Source organism: Amblyomma maculatum, chromosome 2 (genome assembly GCF_055883805.1).
Source record: "Amblyomma maculatum isolate TAMU_Amacu chromosome 2, ASM5588380v1, whole genome shotgun sequence".
In the NCBI taxonomy this organism is placed as follows: Eukaryota; Metazoa; Arthropoda; class Arachnida; order Ixodida; family Ixodidae; genus Amblyomma; species Amblyomma maculatum.
In genome coordinates, this window is record NC_139345.1 from 2,151,810 (window position 1) to 2,166,605 (window position 14,796).

Below are 14,796 nucleotides of genomic sequence, written 5' to 3' on the forward strand. Positions count from 1 at the left end.
ATGGTCCCTGATTTTCCCCTGCGGCGGTGGCTCACGTTCCCCTCCTGCCAGGGGGCATGAGCCAAAGCTATGGCGGTGGGGGCTATGGGGGCGGCGGGCCGCCTCCACAAGCCCTGATGGAACGCCGGGCGGTGGCCGGGGCCCCAGCAGGCCCAGGGGGCGGCATGATGGGCCCCGCGCCGCCTGGGTTTGGCCAGGGCTACAACCCTGGGGGGGCAGGGGGCACCATGGGAGGACCCCCTCAGCAGTCCGGCAACATGGGCATGATGGGTACGGCAGCAGCTGGCATGCAGAACCCCGGGCCCCAACAGTACCTGCCCAACAGGTGAATGAATGCCCCTTAGGCCATGCTGATCAAGATGGCCAACTATTAGGTTGCGGACACATAGAGAGGGCTGATCCAGTGGTGTTGTCACTTGGATGGTGAGAACCAAGTGAAGAGCACTGCTGCCATGGGTGTGAGCATGCAGAATGAAGGTTGAGTGGGCTGTGTGTCTTTTTTTTTTCTGGAAGCATTACACAGTCAGTGAGTACTGAAAATGAGCTGCACATTCCAGAAGGTTCTTTCAAGTCATAATCGAATGGTCAGTGTATGTTGCTCCAATCCTATTAGTGGTCTATTTGAAAATGCCAATTGCTGCTAGATTTTAATAGGAATAACTTAGCTGCAAAGGGAGGGCTGCCACTTGTCAGCCCTCTGTGTGTTGATTTGGCAGCCATCGAGGGAAGTGATTTGATGAATAACGAAGGAATCCCACTAAAGCTTTATTCTGACTGCTCATATCTTTCTTCTGTGCCTAGCTGTCATTAGTATAAAGGTGCTGCCCAAACTTTAGTGTCGATTGAATGTGCCCTGCAACGGTTTCCAGTACAGTCTGTGGTTTGATTTTAGCCAATGACTGCCACAAGCCGAATTCACCATTCTCTCTCAGAAGAAGCATATTTTGCTTACTGCAGGAAGGTAACTCAATTTTTTCCTGTCGTAGTCCAAAACCTCTAATAGTGACTGCCCGCTCATTCTTCCTTGCTTGGAAGAAGTTACTAGTATTTTAAGCTGTGAGGCCATTTCACATAGTCACATTCCGGCCGTATCAAGTTATGCTTCTGGTAACATTCTTCAGTCATCCAAACATAAGTACTTTTGCTTCCTGCTATCTATCGGCTCTGGCTTGTTCATACACTCGTATGATGGTGCAAAGTGCTCAAAAGTTTATCTGTTTATGAAGCATTTGCTTTAACAGATAAAATACAAGTTAGAGAACCTCACAGGCCTGAATGCCTCCCTCTTTTCCCATCATGTCATGATTTTCAGTAAGGGAGGCACTTGAGTTCGGTGAACTTGTTTATGCAGGCAACATTTTTTTTTTTTTTTTTTTTAATGGGCAACAAGCTCTGTTTTGCATATCAGCAAAAGGAGGCTCAGCCCACAGTTGGCTTGCATTGTTCACAACTGCTTGAGCCTTATGTGCAGACTGCCTCACTGCTGCATGGCTGGCTCCTGTGCCTCGCCTTAATTTTGCTTTGCTGCTGGACACAGTTTCTGTTGCTGGTGACTTTCTTCTCGGCTTTATTGACCTGCATGTTGGTTGTGGAGCACCTTTTGTCAGCTGTACATACACCACATGACAGATCGGATACTGTGAAGTCAGCACTGTGTTTGTGTAACTACGACACACATCAAAATATGAATAGTAGCCATGGAAATGATTGCCAAGTCATCCATCCCTACAGTGTTGCAGCATAAGGATTGCCCTGAGAGTAATATATGATTGTTTGTCCCAAAGACGCGGGATCGAATCCCGGCCTCGGCGGCTGCTTTTCGATGGAGGCGAAAAGCAAGGCGCTCGTGTGCTGTGCGATGTCAGTGCACGTTAAAGAACCCCAGGTGGTCGAAATTTCCGGAGTCCTCCACTACGGCGTCTCTCATAGCCTCAGTCGCTTGGGACGTTAAACCCCACAAACCAATATATGATTGTTTGTTAAAGAGTACAGCATGTAGTTATGTATTCTTGTTGCCCACCATTTTGCTGCTAGCATTGTTGTCGACGGTCTTGCAACACCAAGGTGCCAGTTGTCATAGACTAGCATTATAGAACAATAAAAGACAAGTGCACATAGTAGTTTTGACTTTTCAAGGTTGTATGAGCATATTTTTGGACAAAGTGCAGTACTCTTCACATTCATATAAGCTCGCCAAATGGTGGTACAATTGTGTAAAGCTTAATGAATAATAATTGGTTCACAGAAAGGGAAAGGCGCAGTATCTGTTACACTTGTTCTGTGGGCGCCTGAACTGCCCTTTAAGGGAAGGGAGGAAGATGGGAGTGAAAGTGGAAAGAGAGAAAGAGGAGCCATAATGGAGGGCTGTGGAGTAATTTCGACCATCCGGGGATCTTTAACGTGCACTGACATCGCACAGCACACGGAGGCTGAATGGGATTCGAATGTTGTCAATGTCAGTTCAGGTGAATGGAAACGTATTTACTCGCATAATCCTCGCACTTTTTTTCGCAGAAAATCGGTGCGAAGTTAGGGGGTGCGATAATTACGCGGGGAAAATTTTTGAACAATGCTTTGGAGTGCTGAAAGCAAATGTAAATAGGCTGTGAACCGGGGTTCTCAAGCCAGCTATTGTAAATTTAACCAAAACTTCAATTGCAAGCAGGACTTACGTTTGTAATAAAACCACAGAGACGACAAACACTAGCTGCAGAAACACTTTATTTGCGAAGGCTGGCCGCCCGCAACATCACCATCACTCAGAGTCCGCGGAGTCCGCCAGTAGAGCCTTAACGTAGTCCAGGAGTGCAGTTTCAACCCCAGGAAACTTTCCCGTCTTCGGATCACGGAAGGCACGCCGAGTCTTGCTGGTTGCCTTGAGCTTGTCGTGCTGCCGTCTCCAGTAGCGGACATAAAACTCGTTGACTCCGAAGTGTCTGCTGGCAGCGCGGTTGCCGTGCTCCAAAGCGTACTCGACAGCTTTTAGCTTAAAGGCAGCGGTGTAGCTTGCGTATCGCCCTATGGCGAAGCGGCACCAAGAGCACGGTGACAAAAGTAGCACGCACTGAGCGAGGCCTACGAAAGTCTTCGCAAAATGGCAGAACTATGCGCGGAACTCGGGAGAACGTGCGGCGGTACCAGCGGAACAAAACTGACGAAACACCTTGACGTTTCCTTCTCGAGGCGCTCGGAGTGGTCGGAGCTGGTGATGATGATCGTCGGTTGGGTCGGGTAGCGCCTCCTGGTAGCGCACGCACCTAACGGGGCCAGCTAGTTTCAGTAGCACTAGAAAGATGGCGCTCGCTTCGCGTAGTCGACTGCCGCGGTATAGTGCCTGCCGCGGTGCAACATGTCGACTCTCGCGGCAGTGATGTTGGGGATGCGATGATTATGCGAGGAAAAAAAAATTCCAATTTTCGATAGGCAATGTGGGGGGTGCGAGCATTATGCGAGTGCGAGCATTATGCGAGTAAATACGGTATTTCTTTCTGCTATATAAGAGCACTTACTGCATAAAAATGACAAAGATAGAGGAATTGAGCAACTAGATAGGTTCACATATTTTGTGCAGTGTTCGTGGAAAAGTACACATACTGCATAGCTTGCATCAGAATCGTAGTGTGCTAAGCCTAAACTGATCACCTTAAAATTATGTCAAACTTTACAGAAAGGCACAAAATAGACTTTGTCATGGTATTTAGAACAAAAAAGCTTACTCAGTCAGAGCACTTTGTTGATCTGCCATGGGGTCTGGCTTTGTACTCCATTCAGTCTCAAGAGCTCATCGAGCCATTAGCTTTGTCAGCTTTGGTCAGTTGATTTTAATGAGACTTCATTCATTCTTGGTGCAAAAAAAGAAGTTCATCTTCATCGTGTTCAAAGTCGGGGATGAAGATACCAAATAGGTAGTTCAAAAAATGCTTTTTATTCAGAGATTGCTCCATTCTGCCACTTGTTTCTGCAAAATGTCAGCCCTGCCATGGTGGTATTAGTAACAGAAAGGGAAAGTGGAAAGGGTGTGTGTGGGTCACTATGAATAAAGTACATAGAAACAATTTTATGCTTTTTTTGCTAGTCATTTAAGGACAATTTTTTTTTTTTAGATAGCCCTTGTATTTTGCATCAAGTAGTCCATGCTAGCATGTGTAAATATGGCACTGGGCTCTATTTGAAGGTCTTCCTCATGTATAAAGACATGTCAAAGGAGGACAGGGAGCTAGATTTTGCCTGTATCGATAGGGTGCTGCTTTTTGATGATGAGAAGGTTGCAAATGAAATATGTTTGTTACCACCACCGCCTATTTTCACTAGGAAATTGTGGGGATATAGAGAACAGTCTTAGTCTTTGTGCTTAGATCTCTGAGCACGAAGACATTTACTTCAAATAAATTACCACAGTCTTTTGGTCTTGATATCAGGAGTTTGGATTAAGTGATGGGAAAAAAGAACTTTTCCAGTGTACACTCGATTTGCACCAAAGGCAAAAGCTGGATGGAGCTGTCCTCTGTGTCTCTTCAGTTCGGAAAACAAATCAGCTGTGCTGTGTGGAGTGCTTAGCTCTTTGCTTACTGTGGGAAAGTAGGCGATTTCAAGGCAGTGAGCGAAAAACATTTATTTTACCCATATGTTTAAATGTTACTCTTTATTGCAGCTCATTATAGCGTAGCTAATTACATATTAAATAAGGTAGAGGAAAAGAGATATGTTTTGCTTCTGAATGGAGCAAAATCTTTGATTGCCAAGATTTTAGAGGCGCACTCAAGCATTAAAAAAATTATTAAGTTCATACCATATCTAGTCAGGAAATGATTTGCATTTTATGTGTTACAATATAAAAAATGAGTATTCAAAGTCGCAGAACTCTCTATGCTAAAATTGATGGTCAGGAAGAAGAAAAATTACATGCACGCACTGCTTAGGACTAGTAAGTTGACCCTGAGTCATCTTAGAAAAAACTCCTTGTGGTGCACTGCTGTGGTATGAAATTCTTCAGAACATGCTTGGCACCTTTAGAAAGGTCTTAAAAACAGTTAATCTTCTCGGCAGTGGCAGAAAAGAAAGCTACAGACGGTCCCTGTCATCAGTCAGCGATTAGTGAAGCAATGAGTCCTCTTTGAACTAGATTAAGATGAATGGCCATCATTGTGTCACGCTGTTTTGTTGGTTTTTGTGACAGAGCAATTTCAGAACTGAAGTTAGTCCTTTTGCAACATACTAAATGGCACTACTTGTCTAGCAGTCTTGAGTAATCAAATGGGGCCTTCTGCACCACCGTTGAATGACTTGAATAGGCGCAGAAAGAGTTAGGGAGTTTTTGTAATAAGAAAAAAAATATATTATTCGTTTGTATATTAGCTGAGCCGTTGCATGCATTGGCAGGTTAATATTTGTTATTCTCTTCTAATGCACACTTACAGAAAGGAGAAGCATGCTCACATGCTCATACATTCTACGAATTCTTTCATTGCCAAACCATATTTGTTAACCTATAGTTACGAAATGGCCATCTCGAATGCTGTTCAATAACAAACCCCAAGCAATAACACCACTAAATCTTCGCTTTGAACAAAAATGCCATGAATTAAACATACTTGAAACACTGCCAAATGCTGCCTGTAGGCCTGACCCCCCATTACCTCCTTGGTACAGTTTCCTCTCTGTATACGATCTCACACTAACACAATTTCGTAAAACAAAGACGCTGCCTGAATACATACTACAAGAGTTCCTTTCATTAAACGAAAAGTACAAAAACCACAGAGAATTCTATACAGATGTTCAAAAACAGCTTTCTCTATTGAGAGCGGTGTAGTGGACGACAAAAGCAAAGAAACAATTATAAGTTACCCAAGTGTGCATCAATTGTTACTGCTGAAGTTTATGCCGTACTCCTAGCTGCAGAAAAAATAGTAAAGAGCAACATTGAAAAGAATATAATCTACACTGGTTCACTCACTGTAATCACTGCTCTACACTCCAGAAATGCAACAGAACCCTTAATAGGAAATATAATACATTACATTAGAACAGCTGAAACGCTGGGACACGAAATGAAGGAAGTAAACAACAAATTGCACTTAGTGAAGCCAGTGATAGAAGACTGGAAATCATGTACTCACCAAGAGCGTTTCATCGAAGTAATTTTATGTCGCCTCCAAATCGGTCACACGCATTTAACACACAACTTCATTCTTGCAGAACAAGAAATACTAACATGCAAACTCTGCAGAGAAGTTGTCACCACTAACCACATCTTTATTACATGTACAAAACTTGAATTAAGACATAAACACTTTTCACAAGTTTATGAGAAAAAATCCCTACTACTCCCAAGATTACTTGTTGGAAGAAAGCCACTCATTGACATTTCTTGTGTTCTTTCATTCCTTAACAAAGCAGAACTTTTAAACAAGCTATAGAATCTCGATTCGCTTAATGCTTAATTTCAAACCTTGCTCTTGGTGCATGATACCTGAGTTGCCTATGTGCGACAAAACACAACACACAACAAATCGTTTTTAATGCAATTCACCTTTTACAGATCCGAGAAAGAAAAGAGGAGAATAGAGAGCTGGCATGACACTTCATGCTATGTATTGCAGAAAGATGTGGGGTTTATATGATTTATGTAGATGTCCCAGAGGCTTTTTGGCAACTTAAGATAATTCTCAGCATAAGCCCATGCATTTTCCATCTTAAACTGAAAGTACAGCATAAATATTTTGATTAACCATCTTAACAGAAAGTGGCTTAACAGCTAACATAGAATTCTAAAGGTTTACTGGTGGCAATCGGTTGCGAGTCCTTTGGGTGAAGAGATTAGAAATAATGCTGTTCTCCTAGCACTCTGGCCTGTGAATGATTTGAACTTAATATATTTTAGTCATGAGTTCTTGTAGAATAATTTCTTGCGGCAGCACTTTTGGCATCATCTTTTCTAGCTGCCTCAACTCAGTACAAACATGGAATCAACTTATCTAAAAATACTTCGTTTATGTCCTCAGCTTATTTGCTAAGCATTAACTAGCATGCTGAGGGTCCTTTCATCCATTTTTTTTTAGAAGTTCTTGTGAATGTCTTTTATTTTAGTTGGTTATTTTTCTTTTCTACGCTGTCTCTGAGCGTTTGTCACTCTCCCAACTAAAAGTCTCTTCTTGTTTGTCTGTTATGTTGCTATGTGGAATGTCCTCGTGGTGTCTTTTGTTTGTGTTCGTGCATTTGCTCATATCTGCCTCATTTGCTGTGCAGTGCATGCCCGTTCACTCGAAGCCCTGAATTTTCAGCTTTGCAATGAAAAAACAAAGCTTCGCTTGCCTGCCTCTCGATGCTCGCTTGCAGGACCAGCTTTGCCGGCATTCTCCATCGTAAGGCAGTTCGCTGCAAACCTTCTTAGCTTCCCTGCTTTGTGCTTTGTGTCGCGCACCTCAGTAGTTGCTTTGAAATGTGAGTGCTCTGTTCATCCATTCTGAGGAAGCCTCGATGTCCTGTACAGTCAGTCACACACTGGAATTTGTGTGCATCAGCTAAAAGGGAAAGAGGAAACTTATAAAGGCATTAATACAGCCCCACTTTGTTATAGTAATAATAATAATAATAATAATAATAATAATAATAGTAATAACAACACAAATAATAATCATAATTCCAATGTGGCAAGGAAATATATATACTTGTTTGTTTGAAATAGCTTGTTAGTCTTCACAGACCTGCTGGTAGTCTGTTTTGATCACAGGCAGCAATGTGTGTGTGTACGAGCGTTCAGCAGTTTCTAGGCCCTGCATTTGGTAGCCAACTTCTAACTGCGTTCCTGGGTAGTATCATCTTTTAGCTTTTAAATAAGCATTTTAAGTGTACTGCTTTCAATGCTGGGGAAGTGAGGATGTTGTGCAAAGCTCGGGGAGCTTCTCCTTAATGCTTAGCGGCCTAGCTTTCAGTTTGCTCTCAGTGACATCATCTGGGATATACTTTTCTCTAGCGTTGGTCGTTCAAGGAACGTTTTTTGAACCAATGCTACAGTGCTTTAGCATTGTTCCAGCTCATCTGAGAGCATTTTAAATGGTGATTTTGGCTCTAAAGCACCTCAGAATGCAACATAAAAAGTATAAAATGCCTCTGGAAAAATTTTACTTTTTTCATATCGGTAATTGTTTTTTTTAATAGAACTAAAAACATTTTTTTGGCTGTCTTAAAGAGCAACTATCGCATAAGGGGACACCTGCCTCAAAATCTTAGTTTCCTCACTAATAAAGCTAGATTAATAAAAGTTGTACCACTTATAGAGCTTGATCTCTTCTTTTCAGGTATGTTTTTAGTTTTAAGATAGCTTGATGCTCCACTGATCAAAATTCCGTCCGCAAGTGAGAAACGGTGCATTCCTGTGCAGCTGCTAGACATGGCAGTAAGTATGACAGAGCAGTGCAAGGTGGTTTTTGCTGTCTCACACTCCACTGCCTACAACTGAGCAAAATACAATAGAACCTCGGTGATACAAATTTAAAGGGGGTTCCTAAAAATTTGTATCGTCAAAATGAAAGAAAATAAATGTGCAGAAGCATGAGAAGGGCAGTCATGCTGATCTGTTTATGTCCTAGAGGCCACTCACGGTGTACACAACGCAACAGGTGATTGCGACGTCGGCAACACGCTATTGTGGGCCACGTGTCTCCGCGCACTTCTCGCGGCGCATACAGCACTGCTAGAGATGGCTTCGTGCCGGCCGCGTGGCGCCGCAAACTGCTTGCAGATCGCGATTGCAGAGCCATCGATGTGCCAGGGTGCGCACAGGTGCTTGAAAACCTTGAATACCATTGAATTACGGAAGTCTGTTTTCAAGGCCCTTAAAAACCTTGAATTTATGACTGGTCCTTGAAGATTCTTGAATTCCTTGAATACTAAATTTGAACTGGTGTTTTTCATCATGAAAACGTTTTTGTTGCTAAACTTTTATTCTTGACTGAGTTCTGAATGAACTGCGGGGAAGTAAACGTATCGATTTTTAGCCTATTTAGCGCATTCTCGTTAGGCGGCTGGCAACACTGCAGTGGGCGCGCGGCTGCGTCGTCCCATCGCTATCGCATCGCCATCACTCACCGAGCCCAACATTTTTAGATAGGTTTACCGAGCCGTGCGGCCGTGTCTACGCTGGCGTTGCCCTAGTGCTTGCATTTTTGGAATGAGCGTGGCTTCTGCCTGTCAGCGCACGTGATATTTTCATATGTGACACAATGCCCGGAAAGAGCAAGTTTCAGGCTACGTGGCTCCACCATGACGAATACAAGCAGTGGATTGCGCCTGATACAACGAGTCCGCATCGGGCTAAGTGCAAGCTTTGCGGTAAAACTGTGGATGTGACTGCCATGGGTGAATCCGCTTTAAAAAGTCACATGAAAAGCGGCAAGCATATTGGCGCAATGAAGGTAGCGCAAGGGAACGCGTTGAAAAGGTGCCTGACGCCGGTCGCGGTAGAGCAGTCTACTAGCGCGTGTTCCTCGCAGTCGCCAAGCCTAAACGATGCTTGCAAAGCCCTGAGGAGCTGCTTCCTAAGGATTTTTTTTTTTTTTTTGCAGTTGAAGCAGTGGACAATATTTTGTGAGGGTATAGGAAATAACCAACAATTTTATAAAACTAATTTTTTACTTTTCTGCGGGATATGACCAAACTTTCACTGTGATATTTTATGAAGCTATATTTAATTTTTTTCTGTGCAATAGAAGCAAATCTGCGTAGTGATGTTTTTTTTCTTTGTGGAATAAATATTTCAGACGTTTTGAGAGCACTGTTTGAAGATCTTTGACATGGAAAAAAAAATTAAGCCCTCGAAGGGGGCCTTGAAAATCCTCCTATGGGGTCTTGAAATTCCTTGAATATCCTTGAATTTTTTTCTTTGCCACCTGTACGAACCCTGTGTGCGGTCCGCGCGCGCCCGCCATGTACGCCGCCACCAACTGCTGCGGTTCATGGGCCAAGCGCTGCTGAAAACATTTCGCGGCGTGAACCCGACAGAAATCGTGGCATCAGCGAGGTGCCGGCCACGCGTCACCGCAAACTGCTTGTGATGCAAACATACAGCGCGGCTGGCGATCGCGGGCAGTGCATAGTGCTCAAGGTTGTGGTTGCAGTTCGCATGTTCGTATCATCCATAGCAGCGCAAAACATCCGAAATTTTGCACATTGTACGAAATGCGCTCTGGCCGGGGAATTTCGTGAATTCGTACCATCCCGAAATTCGTATCAGCCGGATTCGTATCACCGAGATTTTATTGTAACTTCTTTCCTTTAGTATGCAACTTTCGCAACCATTTTTACATCTGCTACGTTGTTTCCATTGTCATATTGTCTGACTATTGTCAAAATTTTTAGTATTTAAAATAATTTTTGATCGCTTTAAAGGCTGTATAAAGGTTTTTGATGCCAGATTTGGCGTCAATGTGTCTAAAATAAGTGTGTGAAAGTTGTGCACAAAAGGAGTGTTTCGCCCAAAATAAGGAGTTGAGAAAACATAATTGAAAACTTTAAAAAGTTCCATTGATAGCTAATTTCTTAAATTTATTATTACTACTTCCCCGGAGTGTGAAATAGCAAACCGCCCTTGGTGAGAAAAAGCATAGGCCTACAACCTTGCACAAGCTGCCTAATAGCAGGCGGCACTGTGTTTTGACAAATCACGCACTTGAAAACTGGTCATGTCTTCACCTCTCATAGCCACGACAAGTACTTTTAGTTTTCTTAATACATTCTTGGTCATTTGTGGCTCCTGATCTTTTTTGTGTGCGAAAGAGGAATGATCGGGGTTTCTCAGTCAACATGAAAACTTGTTTTTTTTTAAAGAAAATCGCCCTTTTTCAATTTCAGTGTGGATGTCTCCATAGAAGCATTGTGAAATGCAACCTTTGAAAGGCAGGCCACCCCAAGGATTAATGGCCAGTAACTTGCATAGTATCAGTACTTGCACATTCAAAACCGAAGCACTAGTCAGTTGCACCAGAGAAGCAGCAGTGTTATGGGGCTCTGTATTCCTCTGTGGGCCTCTGTATGTACTTCCCACTAGGTGGTGCAGCTGACCTCCTGCACTGTGTCATTGACAGTTCAAAAATGTGCCTCTTGTATAGCAGTGCTTGTATGAAGCTAAGCTTCAAAAGAGAAAGAAGTGTGCACGAGGGCTCCTAAAATTATACCAAGAATGCGAGCTTTCATCTGCTGTGTCACTGAGGTTCTGCTCATGCCCCTTCCACATTTGTCCACAGTGTGAGTATACGGTGCTACATTAGAATTCACCTGTGTTCCTGAAGTGTAGAGCAATCTGCCTGTGTGTTGCAAAGTTATGTACACATAAGCCCTGTGAAGAGTGCAATATACTTTTGCATTTCAGTGGATTATTGTGGGAGCAAGTGTTTTAGAGCATAGCTCTTAGGTGTCCATTCGTAGGTTGGACAACGACGGCAGTGTCAGCCTTGTGACCACCTGAGTACCGTGGAGGACCAAAGAGAGCTAGCGCAGAGCACAGTGGATGATGAACATATGGCGGTAGTGAAAACACTGCAAAGAAGAAAGTGAAGGATAAGGGTATGGCAGCAGCGTGGGGAGGAAAATGGAAGAAAAAGGTATGCAAGAGTGTAAGGAGGAAAGTTAGGGAAGAGGGCAGGTGAGATTGGTAGAACCTGTTGCTCCCTGTGTGGCTGCTTGAAGCTCTCCGGCTGGGTAGAGGCACTATGCCACTGCCATTCGTTACGGCATGTTTCCACATGCAGTTGCCATGGTCAAGGTATCTCAACAGCTGCGCCCAAATTTCACATGAGTTTTGTAAGCATTGAACGAATTTGTTTTATCTTTTATTCCTGTTTTGGTTAAAGGGACAGAACACTGGAATTTAGGTCTTTTTTTTTCGCCGCAGTGGAAAGATTGATGTCTAAAATGTTCCATTCCATAACGGTTTTGTTAGAAACGCTGTAGAAAATTTTTACCTGGAATTTTTCGATCAATGCGTGCGCCCGTTTTTATATAGTCCGATGCTGGAAACCATGAGCAGCGACCGTAATGACGACTGGTGGTCGACAAAAAAGACGTACCAAAAACAAATATAGCTTTCACTCGCCAGACAGTAATCAGGCATTTTTTCCGTACAGTAACGTCCTTTTCAGTTTCACACTCAATGCTGTTACGGCACAATCACTCACGCCCTCGCCGATGAAAGTTTTAGTGGGCACTGCCATTGCTTCATTCACGAAATTGCAAACACTGTGGCGCCATCTAGTGGCAAAACTGGAAAGCATACCTCTCACGGTGCGAAAGCAGGGGTGGTTTTTATTTAAGGATGCATTGGAGAGAGCACAAATTATAATAAATTATGGCAAGCACTCCTTGAAGAAAAAAGAACTATGTGCAGCTAAGAAAATCGGCAATATTCTGCTGACATGTAGTCACTTGTGGGGCTACACTGAAAGTACTAGGGTTTCTCCGCTAGATAGCGCCTCGATTGTTTTTATGCCATTTTCAATGGCAAATTAAAATTGTAAAGCCTCTTTTCTTTGATATTGTAGCGCGCTGTCTGTATTATATGAGGCAAGATCTTTTCATCTCCACCATAATCTCATGACATATTTTGGCCAGTGTTCTGTCCCTTTAAGGCAGTTGTAAAGCAAATTTATTCCAGTGTGCCATTTGACATTGAAACTTCATTCATTGAGACATAGGTCAGAAATGTGTTGAAATGTAAGTTAAAGGGCAATCTTCCTGCTGGCATCAGCATGGGTGCAGCACCAGACATCATTGCATGAGGAAAAGGTGTCAATTCAGGTGCGCCATGTGTGATAGAATGCAGCCATGAGAGTGGCAACAAAATAAACTGTTAGGAGCCTCAACATACAGTACCCCTTTTAGGACACTTGCTCACTGGCTACTGAATACCGCCACTGTATTAGGGGCATTACAGCACAGTGCAAAGCTGGTGTAGATCCATGACTACTGAAGGCTGCCAATATGTTAAAGGCACTGCAGTACAGTAAGCTGGTGTAGACTCATTAGGAGTCAAACCCTGCAGAAGGACGGCCGACGGGCCATTACTATGCTGGCCAACTGGCCAGTGCTGTGCTTTGTCTTCCGGTCTGTCGCCCGTTTGTAATGTATATCCTCTCTATAACTACAGGTTCCTGCAGAAGTTTTTGGAACGCAAACATTTCAACAAAGAAGCCTAGTTTCTGACCAGCCTAGACAAGCAGCCGTGAACTGAAGGATTGTTGTAGTTGCTTAGTCCCGGGGCATACCAGCCACTGGACTAAACAGACGAACATACAGTTGGTGGAGGAGCCGCACTGACCAAACTAGTTTGTGTGTGTCATATCTATTAAAGACTTTTAGTTTAGCGCTACCGCTTACCGCCATCGTCTACCACTACCGCGTGAGCGCCAATACGCATGTGCAGATCACCCCGAGGCCGATAGATGGCGCCACATTCTTGTCACATTCCGCTGGACACCTCACGCAGGGACCAATCAGTGCGTGCTGTGCTGATGGCGCACGGTAGTGGTAGACTGCAGCAGTAAACTAAGAGTCTCTATTGCTTTGAAGCCTAAACACCCCCATGCGCCGAAACAGCAGACTAATCTTATCACAAGGATGTATTCTGTAGTTGGCTTTGTGACATGCACAGTGCACCTCTCATGCCTGGCTCCACGTCTAGTCATGAGAGGGTAACCTTTTTTTGTGATGTTAGTGTTCCAGAAACTTTTGTGGTCATCTGTATGTAGCACTGTCTCACTGCACTCTGAATATGAATTTTACATCCCTCTACTGTTTCATGACTAGAAGCTCTAGAAGGCCTAGAGAGCCTCGGAGCACCCTGCCGAAGTTATTTATGCCTTCTCATGTTTGCTCTTGGCCACCATGTGTGCTATCCAGGCCGCAGTATGCCCTCGGCCAAGGAGGAGCCGGCGGAGGCCACCCCGGTGGCGCCACCCTGGTGGGCTCCGGGGGCCCCCCAGGCCACCTTGGTGGGGGCGGTGGTGGAGGCCCCCCCCAGGGTGGGGCGGCCCAGGGGGGGCCAGGGGGCCCGATCCCGGGCAGCGGCTATGGCGGGGGCGCGCCTGGTGCAGCCCCAGCTGGTGCGGCTGGCCTGATGGCTGGCTCCATGCACCACCAGCAGTTCATGGCCCTCAAGCAGCAGCAGCAGCAACACCAACCCCCCCATCAGCAGCAACAGCAGCAGCACCAGCAAACCGCAGCGCTGGTGGCCCAGCTGCAGCGACAGCTCTCGGGCAGCGGCCAGGTGCCACCTCAGCAGCAACAGCAACCACAGGGACCTCCGCAGCAGCACTCAGCATATCAGCACCCAGGGCCCTATTGAGCAGGCTCTGCTGCTTTCACATTGCAGCAGCAGCAGCAGCAGTAGTGCTGTGCCTGTTGATATTTAAGGTTATTCCAAGCAGTTGCCCACTTCTAGCTAGCTCTCCCACAACAGTCACAGCCGTGGCCTTAGCTTTGGCTGTAGTTTTAAAGGATTCTGATGACACTTTTTCTCTCAGCAAATGGTGCCAGTAGAGAGGGCATGCTGCTAGGCCAGCCAGGGTTCTTGTAGCAGCTTGTCGGTGTTCTGCATCCTACTTAGACTGCACATATGATTTTTTCATTGTAGCCATTTTGCCTCACTTCTAGTTTAAGGAATTTTCAAACAGACCTGTGGTCCCGGAAGGTTGAACCACTTTGTCAATGCTATTTTTCTGCAAATACTGGCTAATTTCTTTTTTCTGCAAGCCTTGGAATTAAAACTCTCGTTACAGCAATTAGCAAAACCAAAGAAAAATT

At 44.5% G+C, this 14,796-nt stretch overlaps 1 protein-coding gene across 11 annotated transcripts in view; it reads left to right on the top strand.

Annotated features, from left to right (window-relative positions):
• The window catches only part of LOC146197827 (mediator of RNA polymerase II transcription subunit 12-like protein), a 148,252-nt gene extending 133,768 nt beyond the window's left edge, over positions 1-14,484 (top strand). For 10 of the 11 annotated variants that reach the window (XM_084593060.1, XM_084593062.1, XM_084593061.1 and 7 more), the window contains 2 exons: positions 52-325; positions 13,894-14,484. In XM_084593060.1, coding sequence (XP_084449186.1) covers positions 52-325; positions 13,894-14,338 — 719 coding nt within the window. In that variant the 3' untranslated portion in view covers positions 14,339-14,484. The remainder of the gene's footprint in view (positions 1-51; positions 326-13,893) is intronic. The other variant, XM_084593069.1, reaches the window with a different exon arrangement.
• The last annotated feature ends 312 nt before the right edge of the window (positions 14,485-14,796 follow it).